Here is a 12,474-nt window from a genome sequence, read left to right as displayed (position 1 = left end):
GTAATTCTATCCTATCCTGGAACGTTTCTTGTCATGTGAAGTGTTTAATGTCTGCCATCCCTCCCGTTTCTTCTGTCCCTACTTCTCAGGAGGAACCTGGCGATTTGACAGGAGTGCCGGAGGAATATCATGATCTGCGCACGGTCTTCAGTCGGTCCCGAGCCAACTCCCTTCCTCCTCACCGGTCGTATGATTGTAGTATTGATCTCCTTCCGGGGACCACTCCTCCTCGAGGTAGACTATACTCTCTGTCGGCTCCCGAACGTAAGGCTCTCGAGGATTATTTGTCTGTATCTCTTGACGCCGGTACCATAGTGCCTTCTTCTTCTCCGGCCGGGGCGGGGTTCTTTTTTGTTAAGAAGAAGGACGGTACTCTGCGCCCCTGCGTGGATTATCGAGGGCTGAATGACATAACGGTTAAGAATCGTTATCCGCTTCCCCTTATGTCATCAGCCTTCGAGATTCTGCAGGGAGCCAGGTGCTTTACTAAGTTGGACCTTCGTAACGCTTACCATCTCGTGCGCATCAGAGAGGGGGACGAGTGGAAAACGGCGTTTAACACTCCGTTAGGGCATTTTGAGTACCGGGTTCTGCCGTTCGGTCTCGCCAATGCGCCAGCTGTTTTTCAGGCATTAGTTAATGATGTTCTGAGAGACATGCTGAACATTTTTGTTTTTGTCTATCTTGACGATATCCTGATTTTTTCTCCGTCACTCGAGATTCATGTTCAGCACGTTCGACGTGTTCTACAGCGCCTTTTAGAGAATTGTCTCTACGTAAAGGCTGAGAAGTGCTCTTTTCATGTCTCCTCCGTTACTTTTCTCGGTTCCGTTATTTCCGCTGAAGGCATTCAGATGGATTCCGCTAAGGTCCAAGCTGTCAGTGATTGGCCCGTTCCAAGGTCACGTGTCGAGTTGCAGCGCTTTTTAGGTTTCGCTAATTTCTATCGGCGTTTCATTCGTAATTTCGGTCAAGTTGCTGCCCCTCTCACAGCTCTTACTTCTGTCAAGACGTGTTTTAAGTGGTCCGGTTCCGCCCAGGGAGCTTTTGATCTTCTAAAAGAACGTTTTACGTCCGCTCCTATCCTCGTTACTCCTGACGTCACTAGACAATTCATTGTCGAGGTTGACGCTTCAGAGGTAGGCGTGGGAGCCATTCTATCCCAGCGCTTCCAGTCTGACGATAAGGTTCATCCTTGCGCTTATTTTTCTCATCGCCTGTCGCCATCTGAGCGCAACTATGATGTGGGTAACCGTGAACTGCTCGCCATCCGCTTAGCCCTAGGCGAATGGCGACAGTGGTTGGAGGGGGCGACCGTTCCTTTTGTCGTTTGGACAGACCATAAGAACCTTGAGTACATCCGTTCTGCCAAACGACTTAATGCCCGTCAAGCTCGTTGGGCGTTGTTTTTCGCTCGTTTCGAGTTTGTGATTTCTTACCGTCCGGGTAGCAAGAACACCAAGCCTGATGCCTTATCCCGTCTGTTTAGTTCTTCTGTGGCTTCTACTGATCCCGAGGGGATTCTTCCTTATGGGCGTGTTGTCGGGTTAACAGTCTGGGGAATTGAAAGACAGGTTAAGCAAGCACTCACGCACACTGCGTCGCCGCGCGCTTGTCCTAGTAACCTCCTTTTCGTTCCTGTTTCCACTCGTCTGGCTGTTCTTCAGTGGGCTCACTCTGCCAAGTTAGCTGGTCATCCCGGTGTTCGAGGCACTCTTGCGTCTATTCGCCAGCGCTTTTGGTGGCCGACTCAGGAGCGTGACACGCGCCGTTTCGTGGCTGCTTGTTCGGACTGCGCGCAGACTAAGTCGGGTAACTCTCCTCCGGCCGGTCGTCTCAGACCGCTCCCCATTCCTTCTCGACCATGGTCTCACATTGCCTTAGACTTCATTACCGGTCTGCCTTTGTCTGCGGGGAAGACTGTGATTCTGACGGTTGTCGATAGGTTCTCTAAGGCGGCACATTTCATTCCCCTCGCTAAACTTCCTTCCGCTAAGGAGACGGCACAAATCATTATTGAGAATGTATTCAGAATTCATGGCCTCCCGTTAGACGCCGTTTCAGACAGAGGCCCGCAATTCACGTCACAGTTTTGGAGGGAGTTCTGTCGTTTGATTGGTGCGTCCGTCAGTCTCTCTTCCGGGTTTCATCCCCAGTCTAACGGTCAAGCAGAGAGGGCCAATCAGACGATTGGTCGCATACTACGCAGCCTTTCTTTCAGAAACCCTGCGTCTTGGGCAGAACAGCTCCCCTGGGCAGAATACGCTCACAATTCGCTTCCTTCGTCTGCTCCCGGGTTATCTCCGTTTCAGAGTAGTCTGGGTTACCAGCCTCCTCTGTTCTCATCCCAGCTTGCCGAGTCCAGCGTTCCCTCCGCTCAAGCGTTTGTCCAACGTTGTGAGCGCACCTGGAGGAGGGTGAGGTCTGCACTTTGCCGTTACAGGGCACAGACGGTGAGAGCCGCCAATAAACGCAGGATTAAGAGTCCAAGGTATTGTTGCGGCCAGAGAGTGTGGCTTTCCACTCGCAACCTTCCTCTTACGACAGCTTCTCGTAAGTTGACTCCGCGGTTCATTGGTCCGTTCCGTGTCTCCCAGGTCGTCAATCCTGTCGCTGTGCGACTGCTTCTTCCGCGACATCTTCGTCGCGTCCATCCTGTCTTCCATGTCTCCTGTGTTAAGCCCTTTCTTCGCACCCCCGTTCGTCTTCCCTCCCCCCTCCCGTCCTTGTCGAGCGCACCTATTTACAAGGTACATAAGATCATGGACATGCGTTCTCGGGGACGGGGTCACCAATACTTAGTGGATTGGGAGGGTTACGGTCCTGAGGAGAGGAGTTGGGTTCCGTCTCGGGACGTGCTGGACCGTTCACTCATCGATGATTTCCTCCGTTGCCGCCAGGATTCCTCCTCGAGTGCGCCAGGAGGCGCTCGGTGAGTGGGGGTACTGTCATGTTTGTCATTTATTATCATGTCTTGTCCCTGTGCTCCCCATTCTGTTCGTTTCCCTCTGCTGGTCTTATTGGGTTCTTTCCCTCTTTCTATCCCTCTCTCTCCCCCTCCCCTCTCACTCTCTCGCTCTCTCTTCTCTCTATCGTTCCGTTCCTGCTCCCAGCTGTTCCTATTCCCTAATCATCATTTAGTCTTCCCACACCTGTTCCCGATCCTTTCCCCTGATTAGAGTCCCTATTTATTCCTTTGTGTTCCGTTCCTGTCCCGTCGGTTCCTTGTTTAGTATTCACCATGCTGTGATTGCGTTTCGCCCTGTCCTGTCGTGTTTTTGCTGTGATTGTGTATCGCCCTGTCCTGTCGTGTTTTTTGCCTTCATCAGATGCTGCGTGTGAGCAGGTGTCTCTGTCTACTACGGCCTGCGCCTACCCGAAGCGACCTGCAGTCTGTGGCCGCTTCTCCAGTTATTCCCCTCTACAGACTAGAGGATTTCTGTTATTCCCTGTTTGGACTTAAATAAACTCTGTTTCTGTTAAGTCGCTTTTGGGTCCTCTTTCACCTGCATGACACTGAGACCTAATCAGGAGGGCTGAGATCTAATCAGGAGGGCTGAGATCTATTCAGGAGGGCTGAGATCTAATCAGGAGGGCTGGGATCTAATCAGGATGGCTGAGACCTAATCAGGAGGGCTGAGATCTAATCAGGAGGGCTAGGATCTAATCAGGAGGGCTGAGATCTAATCAGGAGGGCTGGGATCTAATCAGGAGGGCTAGGATCTAATCAGGAGGGCTGAGATCTAATCAGGAGGGCTGAGATCTATTCAGGAGGGCTGAAATCTAATCAGGAGGGCTGGGATCTAATCAGGAGGGCTGGGATCTAATCAGGAGGGCTGAGACCTAATCAGGAGGCTGATACCTAATCAGGTGGGCTGATATCAAAATCAAGAGGGCTGATACTGTCCCATCATCACCACATCAAAGATCTTTGTATTTGTATTTATTAAGGATCCCCACTAGCTACTCCCAAGGTAGAAGCTACTTTTCCTGTGGTCAAGCAAAATTAAGGCAGTTAAAGATATATTTTAAAATGACAATACATTCATAATATATTTCACATCACATTGCGTGTGTTCCCATAGGCCCCTACTCTCCTACCACATATCCACAACATAAAATCCATGTGTACAAGTGTGTCATCGTTAAAGACTACACTTGTTGAAACGCTATTAAAAGAAAACCTAGGGCCCAGTTGAAGCTAGATGGGTTCATGGGTACCCCAATACCCAATACCCCATACCCCAATACTCAATACCCAATACCCCAATACCTCAATACAGAGACAGAGACAGAGACAGAGACAGAGACAGAGACAGAGACAGAGAGAGAGAGAGAGAGAGAGAGAGAGAGAGAGAGAGAGAGACAGAGAGAGAGACAGAGAGAGAGACAGAGAGAGAGACAGAAAACCTAGGGCCCAGTTGAAGCTAGATGGGTTCATGAGTACACCAATACCCAATACCCCATACCCCAATACTCAATACCCAATACCCCAATACCTCAATACAGAGACAGAGACAGAGAGACAGAGAGACAGAGACAGAGAGAGAGAGAGACAGAGAGAGAGAGACAGAGAGAGAGAGAGAGAGAGAGAGAGAGAGAGAGAGAGAGAGAGACAGAGAGAGAGAGAGAGAGAGAGAGAGAGAGAGAGAGAGAGAGAGAGACAGACAGAGAGAGAGAGCGACAGAGAGACAGAGAGAGACAGAGAGAGAGAGAGAGAGAGAGAGAGAGAGACAGAGAGAGACAGAGAGAGAGAGAGAGAGAGAGAGAGAGAGAGAGAGAGAGAGAGAGAGAGAGAGAGAGACAGAGAGAGAGACAGAGACAGAGACAGAGACAGAAAACCTAGGGCCCAGTTGAAGCTAGATGGGTTCATGAGTCTAGCTGGTCCTATCAGATATAATAACCATGACGACCATAATGGGTATATAGCTGTGACGCAATGTGGATCACACAAAGATTGTGTTCCAAATCTTGTCCCTTTAAAGTGCACTACTTTTGATCAGAGCCGTAATGGTCTCTGGTTGAACGAAGTGCGGCATAGGCTATAGGGAATAGGGTGCCATTTGGGACACAGTAAATGTGGATAACTCTTTGAGAGAGTGCCCTCTGTCACGGCTTGTGAATCTGGGCCCCTTCTAAAGGGGCTTTGGGAGGATCTAATTGATTACAGAACGGTTGAATGCACAGATGTTCTGTGACTGAATAAAAAAAGTTTTTTTTTTAATGAGAAACAAATAACTTTTTCACACAGGCAAACTAACACTGGGAAAGTCCCAACCCCACCCTCTGTATATTTAGCTCATGTTTATCACTATTGGGAATGGGATATTTGTTATTGGGTATTGGGGTACTGGGTATTGGGTATTTGGTATTGGGGTACTGGGTGTTGGGTTATTGGGGTATTGGGTATTGGGGTACTGGGTATTGGGGTACTGGCTTTTGGGGCATTGGGTATTGGGGTATTGGATATTGGGTATTGGATATTGGGTATGGGGTATTGGGGTATTGGGTAATGAGGTATTGGGTATTTGGGTATTTGGGTATGGGGTATTGGGGTATTGGGTATTGGGTATTTGGGTATGGGGTATTGGGTATTGGGGTATTGGGGTATTGGGTATTGGGTATTTGGGTATGGGGTATTGGGTATTGGGTATTGGGGTATTGGGTATTGGGGTATGGGGTATTGGGTATTGGGGTATTGGGGTACTGGGTATTGGGATATTGGGGTATTGGGGTATTGGGTATTGGGTATTTGGGTATTGGGTATTGGGGTATTGGGTATTGGGTATTGGGGTACTGGGTATTGGGTATTGGGGTATGGGGTATTGGGTATTTGGGTATGGGGTATGGGGTATTTGCGTATTGGGGTATTGGGTATTTGGGTATTTGGGTATGGGGTATTGGGTATTGGGGTATTGGGGTATTGGGGTATTGGGTATGGGGTATTGGGTATTGGGTATTGGGTATTGGGGTATGGGGTATTGGGGTATTGGGTATTTGGGTATGGGGTATTGGGTATTTGTGTATGGGGTATTGGGGTATTGGGGTATTGGGTATTGGGTATTGGGTATTGGGGTATTGGGTATTGGGGTATTGGCGTATTGGGTATTGGGTATTTGGGTATGGGGTATGGGGTATTGGGTATTGGGTATTGGGGTATTGGGGTATTGGGGTATTGGGTATTGGGTATTTGGGTATGAGGTATTGGGTATTGGGTATTGGGGTATTGGGTATTTGGGGTACTGGGTATTGGGGTATTGGGTTATTGGGGTATTGGGTATTGGGTATTTGGGTATGGGGTATTGGGTATTTGGGTATTGGGTATTTGGGTATGGGGTATTGGGTATTTGGGTATGGGGTATTGGGTATTGGGGTATTGGGGTATTGGGGTATTGGGTATTGGGTATTTGGGTATGGGGTATTGGGTATTGGGGTATTGGGGTATTGGGGTATTGGGTATTGAGTATTGGATATTTGGGTATGGGGTATTGGGTATTTGGGTATGGGGTATTTGGGTATGGGGTATCGGGTATTTGGGTATGGGGTATTGGGGTATTGGGTATTGAGTATTGGATATTTGGGTATGGGGTATTGGGTATTTGGGTATGGGGTATGGGGTATTTGGGTATGGGGTATTGGGGTATTGGGGTATTGGGTATTGAGTATTGGATATTTGGGTATGGGGTATTGGGTATTTGGGTATGGGGTATTGGGTATTTGGGTATGGGGTATTGGGGTATTGGGGTATTGGGTATTGAGTATTGGATATTTGGGTATGGGGTATTGGGGTATTGGGGTATTGGGGTATTGGGTATTGAGTATTGGATATTTGGGTATGGGGTATTGGGTATTTGGGTATGGGGTATTGGGGTATTGGGGTATTGGGGTATTGGGTATTGAGTATTGGATATTTGGGTATGGGGTATTGGGTATTGAGTATTGAGTATTGGATATTTGGGTATGGGGTATTGGGTATTTGGGTATGGGGTATTGGGGTATTGGGGTATTGGGTATTGAGTATTGAGTATTGGATATTTGGGTATGAGGTATTGGGTATTGAGTATTGGATATTTGGGTATGGGCTATTGGGTATTTGGGTATGGGGTATTGGATATTTGGGTATGGGGTATTGGGTATTTGGGTATGGGGTATTGGGGTATTGGGGTATTGGGTATTTGGGTATGGGGTATTGGGGTATTGGGTATTTGGGTATGGGGTATTGGGGTATTGGGTATTTGGGTATGGGGTATTGGGGTATTGGGGTATTGGGTATTGAGTTTTGAGTATTGGATATTTGGGTATGGGGTATTGGGTATTGGGGTATTGGGTATTGGGTATTTGGGTATGGGGTATTGGGTATTGGGTATTGGGGTATTGGGGTATTGGGTATTTGGGTATGGGGTATTGGGTATTGGGTATTGGGGTATTGGGTATTTGGGTATGGGGTATTGGGTATTGGGGTATTGGGGTATTGGGTATTGGGTATTTGGGTATTGGGTATTGGGTATTGGGGTATTGGGTATTGGGGTACTGGGTATTGGGTATTGGGGTATGGGGTATTGGGTATTTGGGTATGGGGTATGGGGTATTTGCGTATTGGGGTATTGGGTATTTGGGTATTTGGGGCTGTGCTTTGGCAAAGTGGGTGGGGTTATATCCTTCCTGTTTGGCCCTGTCCGGGGGTGTCCTCGGATGGGGCCACAGTGTCTCCTGACCCCTCCTGTCTCAGCCTCCAGTATTTATGCTGCAGTAGTTTATGTGTCGGGGGGCTAGGGTCAGTTTGTTTATCTGGAGTACTTCTCCTGTCCTATTCGGTGTCCTGTGTAAATCTAAGTGTGCGTTCTCTAATTCTCTCCTTCTCTCTTTCTTTCTCTCTCTCGGAGGACCTGAGCCCTAGAACCATGCCCCAGGACTACCTGACATGATGACTCCTTGCTGTCCCCAGTCCACCTGGCCATGCTGCTGCTCCAGTTTCAACTGGCCTGGGCCCTAGGACCATGTCCCAGGACTACCTGACATGAGGACTCCTTGCTGTCCCCAGTCCACCTGGCCATGCTCCTGCTCCAGTTTCAACTGTTCTGCCTTACTATTATTCAACCATGCTGGTCATTTATGAACATTTGAACATCTTGGCCACGTTCTGTTATAATCTCCACCTGGCACAGCCAGAAGAGGACTGGCCACCCCACATATGCTCTCTCTAATTCTCTCTTTCTTTCTCTCTCTCGGAGGACCTGAGCCCTAGGACCGTGCCCCAGGACTACCTGACATGATGGCTCCTTGCTGTCCCCAGTCCATCTGACTGTGCTGCTGCTCCAGTTTCAACTGTTCTGCCTTATTATTATTTGACCATGCTGGTCATTTATGAACATTTGAACATCTTGGTCATGTTCTGTTATAATCTCTACCCGGCACAGCCAGAAGAGGACTGGCCACCCCACATAGCCCGGTTCCTCTCTAGGTTTCTTCCTAGGTTTTGGCCTTTCTAGGGAGTTTTTCCTAGCCACCGTGCTTTTACACCTGCATTGTTTGCTGTTTGGGGTTTTAGGCTGGGTTTCTGTACAGCACTTTGAGATATCAGCTGATGTACGAAGGGCTATATAAATAAATTTGATTTGATTTGATTTGATTTGATTTGATATTTGGGTATTGGGTACTGGGGTACTGGGTATTGGGGTATTGGGGTATTGGGGTATTGGGGTATTGGGTATGGGGTATTGGGTATTGGGTATTGGGGTATTGGGTATTGGGGTATGGGGTATTGGGGTATTGGGGTATTGGGTATGGGGTATTGGGTATGGGGTATGGGGTATTGGGTATGGGGTATTGGGGTATTGGGGTATTGGGGTATTGGGTATTGGGTATTGGGGTATTGGCGTATTGGGTATTGGGTATTGGGTATTTGGGTATGGGGTATGGGGTATTGGGGTATTGGGGTATTGGGGTATTGGGGTATTGGGTATTTGGGTATTTGGGTATGGGGTATTGGGTATTGGGTATTGGGGTATTGGGTATTTGGGGTACTGGGTATTGGGGTATTGGGTTATTGGGGTATTGGGTATTTGGGTATGGGGTATTGGGTATTTGGGTATTGGGGTATTGGGTATTTGGGTATGTGGTATTGGGAATTTGGTATGGGGTATTGGGTATTGGGGTATTGGGGTATTGGGGTATTGGGTATTGGGTATTGGGGTATGGGGGTATTGGGTATTGAGTATTGGATATTTGGGTATGGGGTATTGGGTATTTGGGTATGGGGTATTGGGTATTTGGGTATGGGGTATTGGGGTATTGGGTATTGAGTATTGGATATTTGGGTATGGGGTATTGGGTATTTGGGTATGGGGTATTTGGGTATGGGGTATTGGGGTATTGGGGTATTGGGGTATTGGGTATTGAGTATTGGATATTTGGGTATGGGGTATTGGGTATTTGGGTATGGGGTATTGGGTATTTGGGTATGGGGTATTGGGGTATTGGGGTATTGGGTATTGAGTATTGGATATTTGGGTATGGGGTATTGGGTATTTGGGTATGGGGTATTGGGTATTTGGGTATTGGGGTATTGGGGTATTGGGGTATTGGGTATTGAGTATTGGATATTTGGGTATGGGGTATTGGGTATTTGGGTATGGGGTATTGGGGTATTGGGGTATTGGGGTATTGGGGTATTGGGGTATTGAGTATTGAGTATTGGATATTTGGGTATGGGGTATTGGGTATTGAGTATTGAGTATTGGATATTTGGGTATGGGGTATTGGGTATTTGGGTATGGGGTATTGGGGTATTGGGGTATTGGGTATTGAGTATTGAGTATTGGATATTTGGGTATGAGGTATTGGGTATTGAGTATTGGATATTTGGGTATGAGGTATTGGGTATTGAGTATTGGATATTTGGGTATGGGCTATTGGGTATTTGGGTATGGGGTATTGGATATTTGGGTATGGGGTATTGGGTACTTGGGTATGGGGTATTGGGGTATTGGGGTATTGGGTATTTGGGTATGGGGTATTGGGGTATTGGGGTATTGGGTATTTGGGTATGGGGTATTGGGTATTTGGGTATGGGGTATTGGGGTATTGGGGTATTGGGTATTGAGTTTTGAGTATTGGATATTTGGGTATGGGGTATTGGGTATTGAGTATTGAGTATTGGATATTTGGGTATGGGGTATTGGGTATTTGGGTATGGGTTATTGGATATTTGGGTATGGGGTATTGGGGTATTGGGGTATTGGGTATTGAGTATTGAGTATTGAATATTTGGGTATGGGGTAACACAAACCAGCCTCCAGCGTAATGCATTATTGTACGTTGCTATTTACAGCGTGGCTTGAAATAACAAAACACTACGGTACTGTGCTTTGACCACAAACAGAACAAGACACCACATAACAATCAAACAACCATATAAAAACCTCTGGTTTCTCCTCCTAACAGAGCTTCCTCATTAAGGAAATGTTCTCCTTGTCTTGCCTTAAGAGTGTCCCCCCCCCCCCCCCACACACCATCGCTTTGAAGAAACTGGCCATTCTAGATGCTTATCGGCAGATTTATTAAAAAATTATAAACATGCTCCCAAAGACACTCCTTACTGCATTACAAGTAAAGTTGGAATAGAGTTCAAAGTGAATACTCTGTGTGTGTGAGAGAGAGAGACAGAGAGAGAGAGCGAGACAGAGACAGAGACAGAGACAGAGACAGAGACAGAGACAGAGAGAGAGAGAGAGAGAGAGAGAGAGAGAGAGAGAGAGAGAGAGAGAGAGAGAGAGAGTGAGACAGAGACAGAGACAGAGACAGAGACAGAGACAGAAACATAGATTTTTTATACAAAGGACAAAAAAATACTTGAAATTAGTTCCAAATGGCATCCATCCTATTTCCAATATAGTGCAGTACTTTAGTGCACTATGTAAAGAATAGGGTGCCAGCAGACAGGGTAGAACAGGACAGTCCCAGCAGAGAGGGAGATCCCTCCTGTCCTATGAAATAACTCCACACAGTCCGGCTGCAGACATGTCCTTGTTGTCCTCTGATCTTCCTACCACAAATGGCCAAGTCTGTAGACAGGGAGGGAGAGAGAAAGAGAGAGACAGAGACAGAGAGACAGAGAGACAGAGAGAGAGAGAGAGAGAGAGAGAGAGAGAGAGAGAGAGAGAGAGAGAGTTCGATTAAATAAATAGACAGGATATATTAGTAAATATTGTAACAACAAAAAAGACAGGAGGAATAGGAATCCTAATTGATTTACCATCGTGGTGCTATTATAGTATCTTAGCCTAGGTAATTCAGTCCCAAAGTAGACTCATCAATGGTCTGACTCTCACCACCCCATTCCGCAAAAAGCAATGGATGAAAGTATTTTCTTGTGTTTTCCTACACATTTTACACAGCACGTTTTTTCTACATGCAATAGAATGAGTAGGTCTGGATATAAGAGTTTAAGTAAAATATATATAATAAACATTTGTCTCTTTCATACCCAAGTTGACAAGGTCTGTGAACAGAACACAGACATTGTCTAATATTTAAGGCTTCCTACCAGGTTGACAGGGTGTACAAAGCTGCTCTCGAAGTGGTTGTCTTGCAGTAGCTGTCGGAGGTGTGATATGTAGCTAGATGCTAGTCGCAGCGTGTCCAGTTTGGACAGTTTGGTATCGGCCGGTACCCACGGCAGGCTGGTTTTCAGTCTGGAAAAGGCTTTGCTCAGCACCCTCATCCTCGCCCTCTCTCTGGCGTTTGCAGCGTTCCTTTGCATCTGTCGTCCATCCTTTTGTCGACCCCCTTTGAAAAGTTGTTTTCCTCCGGCGGTGGTGCTGTACGAGCGCTTGGTTCGGACTTCGTAACCGCCGTCAGTACCGACGAACGCGTCGTCTGAGTACTCGGTGGAAGTGTATCGTCTCTGTGTAACGTTCCGTTTGGTTTTGTAGCTTTCGAATGGTGCGTCAGTCCGTTCGTGACGCGTCTCAATGTCCTCTCCGTCGCTTGCTGAGCCGGTGGACATGTCTGTCTGTTTCACCTCTGCCTCTGTAGCAGGACAGAGGAGTCACCGGAGAGTTACAGGTGGGATAGACCTGATTAATCCAACTCTATTTTGATGCTATTTCTGTTCCATAGGTGGTTTTGAAATAGACGTTTCCACTTCTTCTGCTCCAGGAATGTGAAGCTCCTTCAACTCAAATTAAAAGGGAAAAAAGGATTTAAAAACGTCCTCAGTTGATCCATCTCATCCTCAGATGTCAAAATGACATTCTAGTTCAGGAGCGCTGCCATTGTTATCATGTAGTCTGACTGAGCCAGTAGATCGAAAGATTAGTTCAGAATGAAGTGTGTATTCTCTTAACCTCTCTTGAATAGCGAGTCAAGGCTTTGTAAAACTGAAACCTGACGGCACTCTCATCCGGCTAATTTAAGAGTCCTGGAATTGGCAGGGTGACAGTGTTTTCAGGAACATTTCCTCACTCCCCTCTC

The 12,474-nt window shown here is 47.2% G+C and overlaps 1 protein-coding gene across 1 annotated transcript; it reads right to left on the bottom strand.

Annotated features, from left to right (window-relative positions):
• Positions 1–10,537: 10,537 nt before the first annotated feature.
• On the bottom strand, positions 10,538–12,246 carry LOC124039088 (musculin-like). Its single transcript, XM_046354967.1, has 2 exons — positions 11,546–12,246; positions 10,538–11,063 (listed from the first exon to the last, which is right to left on the bottom strand). Exons 1-2 carry the CDS (start codon positions 12,005–12,007, stop codon positions 10,986–10,988), a joined length of 540 nt encoding a protein of 179 aa, XP_046210923.1. The 5' UTR covers positions 12,008–12,246; the 3' UTR covers positions 10,538–10,985.
• Positions 12,247–12,474: the final 228 nt, after the last annotated feature.

This window comes from Oncorhynchus gorbuscha, linkage group LG07 (assembly GCF_021184085.1).
Source record: "Oncorhynchus gorbuscha isolate QuinsamMale2020 ecotype Even-year linkage group LG07, OgorEven_v1.0, whole genome shotgun sequence".
Taxonomy (NCBI): domain Eukaryota; kingdom Metazoa; phylum Chordata; class Actinopteri; order Salmoniformes; family Salmonidae; genus Oncorhynchus; species Oncorhynchus gorbuscha.
This window is presented reverse-complemented; position numbering and strand designations above follow the sequence as displayed.

Bases quoted from the DNA above. Each gene is read 5' to 3' on its own strand.
- LOC124039088 (XM_046354967.1), bottom strand. From the start codon at position 12,007: ATGTCCACCGGCTCAGCAAGCGACGGAGAGGACATTGAGACGCGTCAC. The intron at 11,064-11,545 runs GTAGGAAGCCTT...CCCTGTCTACAG, and splicing joins TTGTACACCCTGTCAACCTG to ACTTGGCCATTTGTGGTAGG.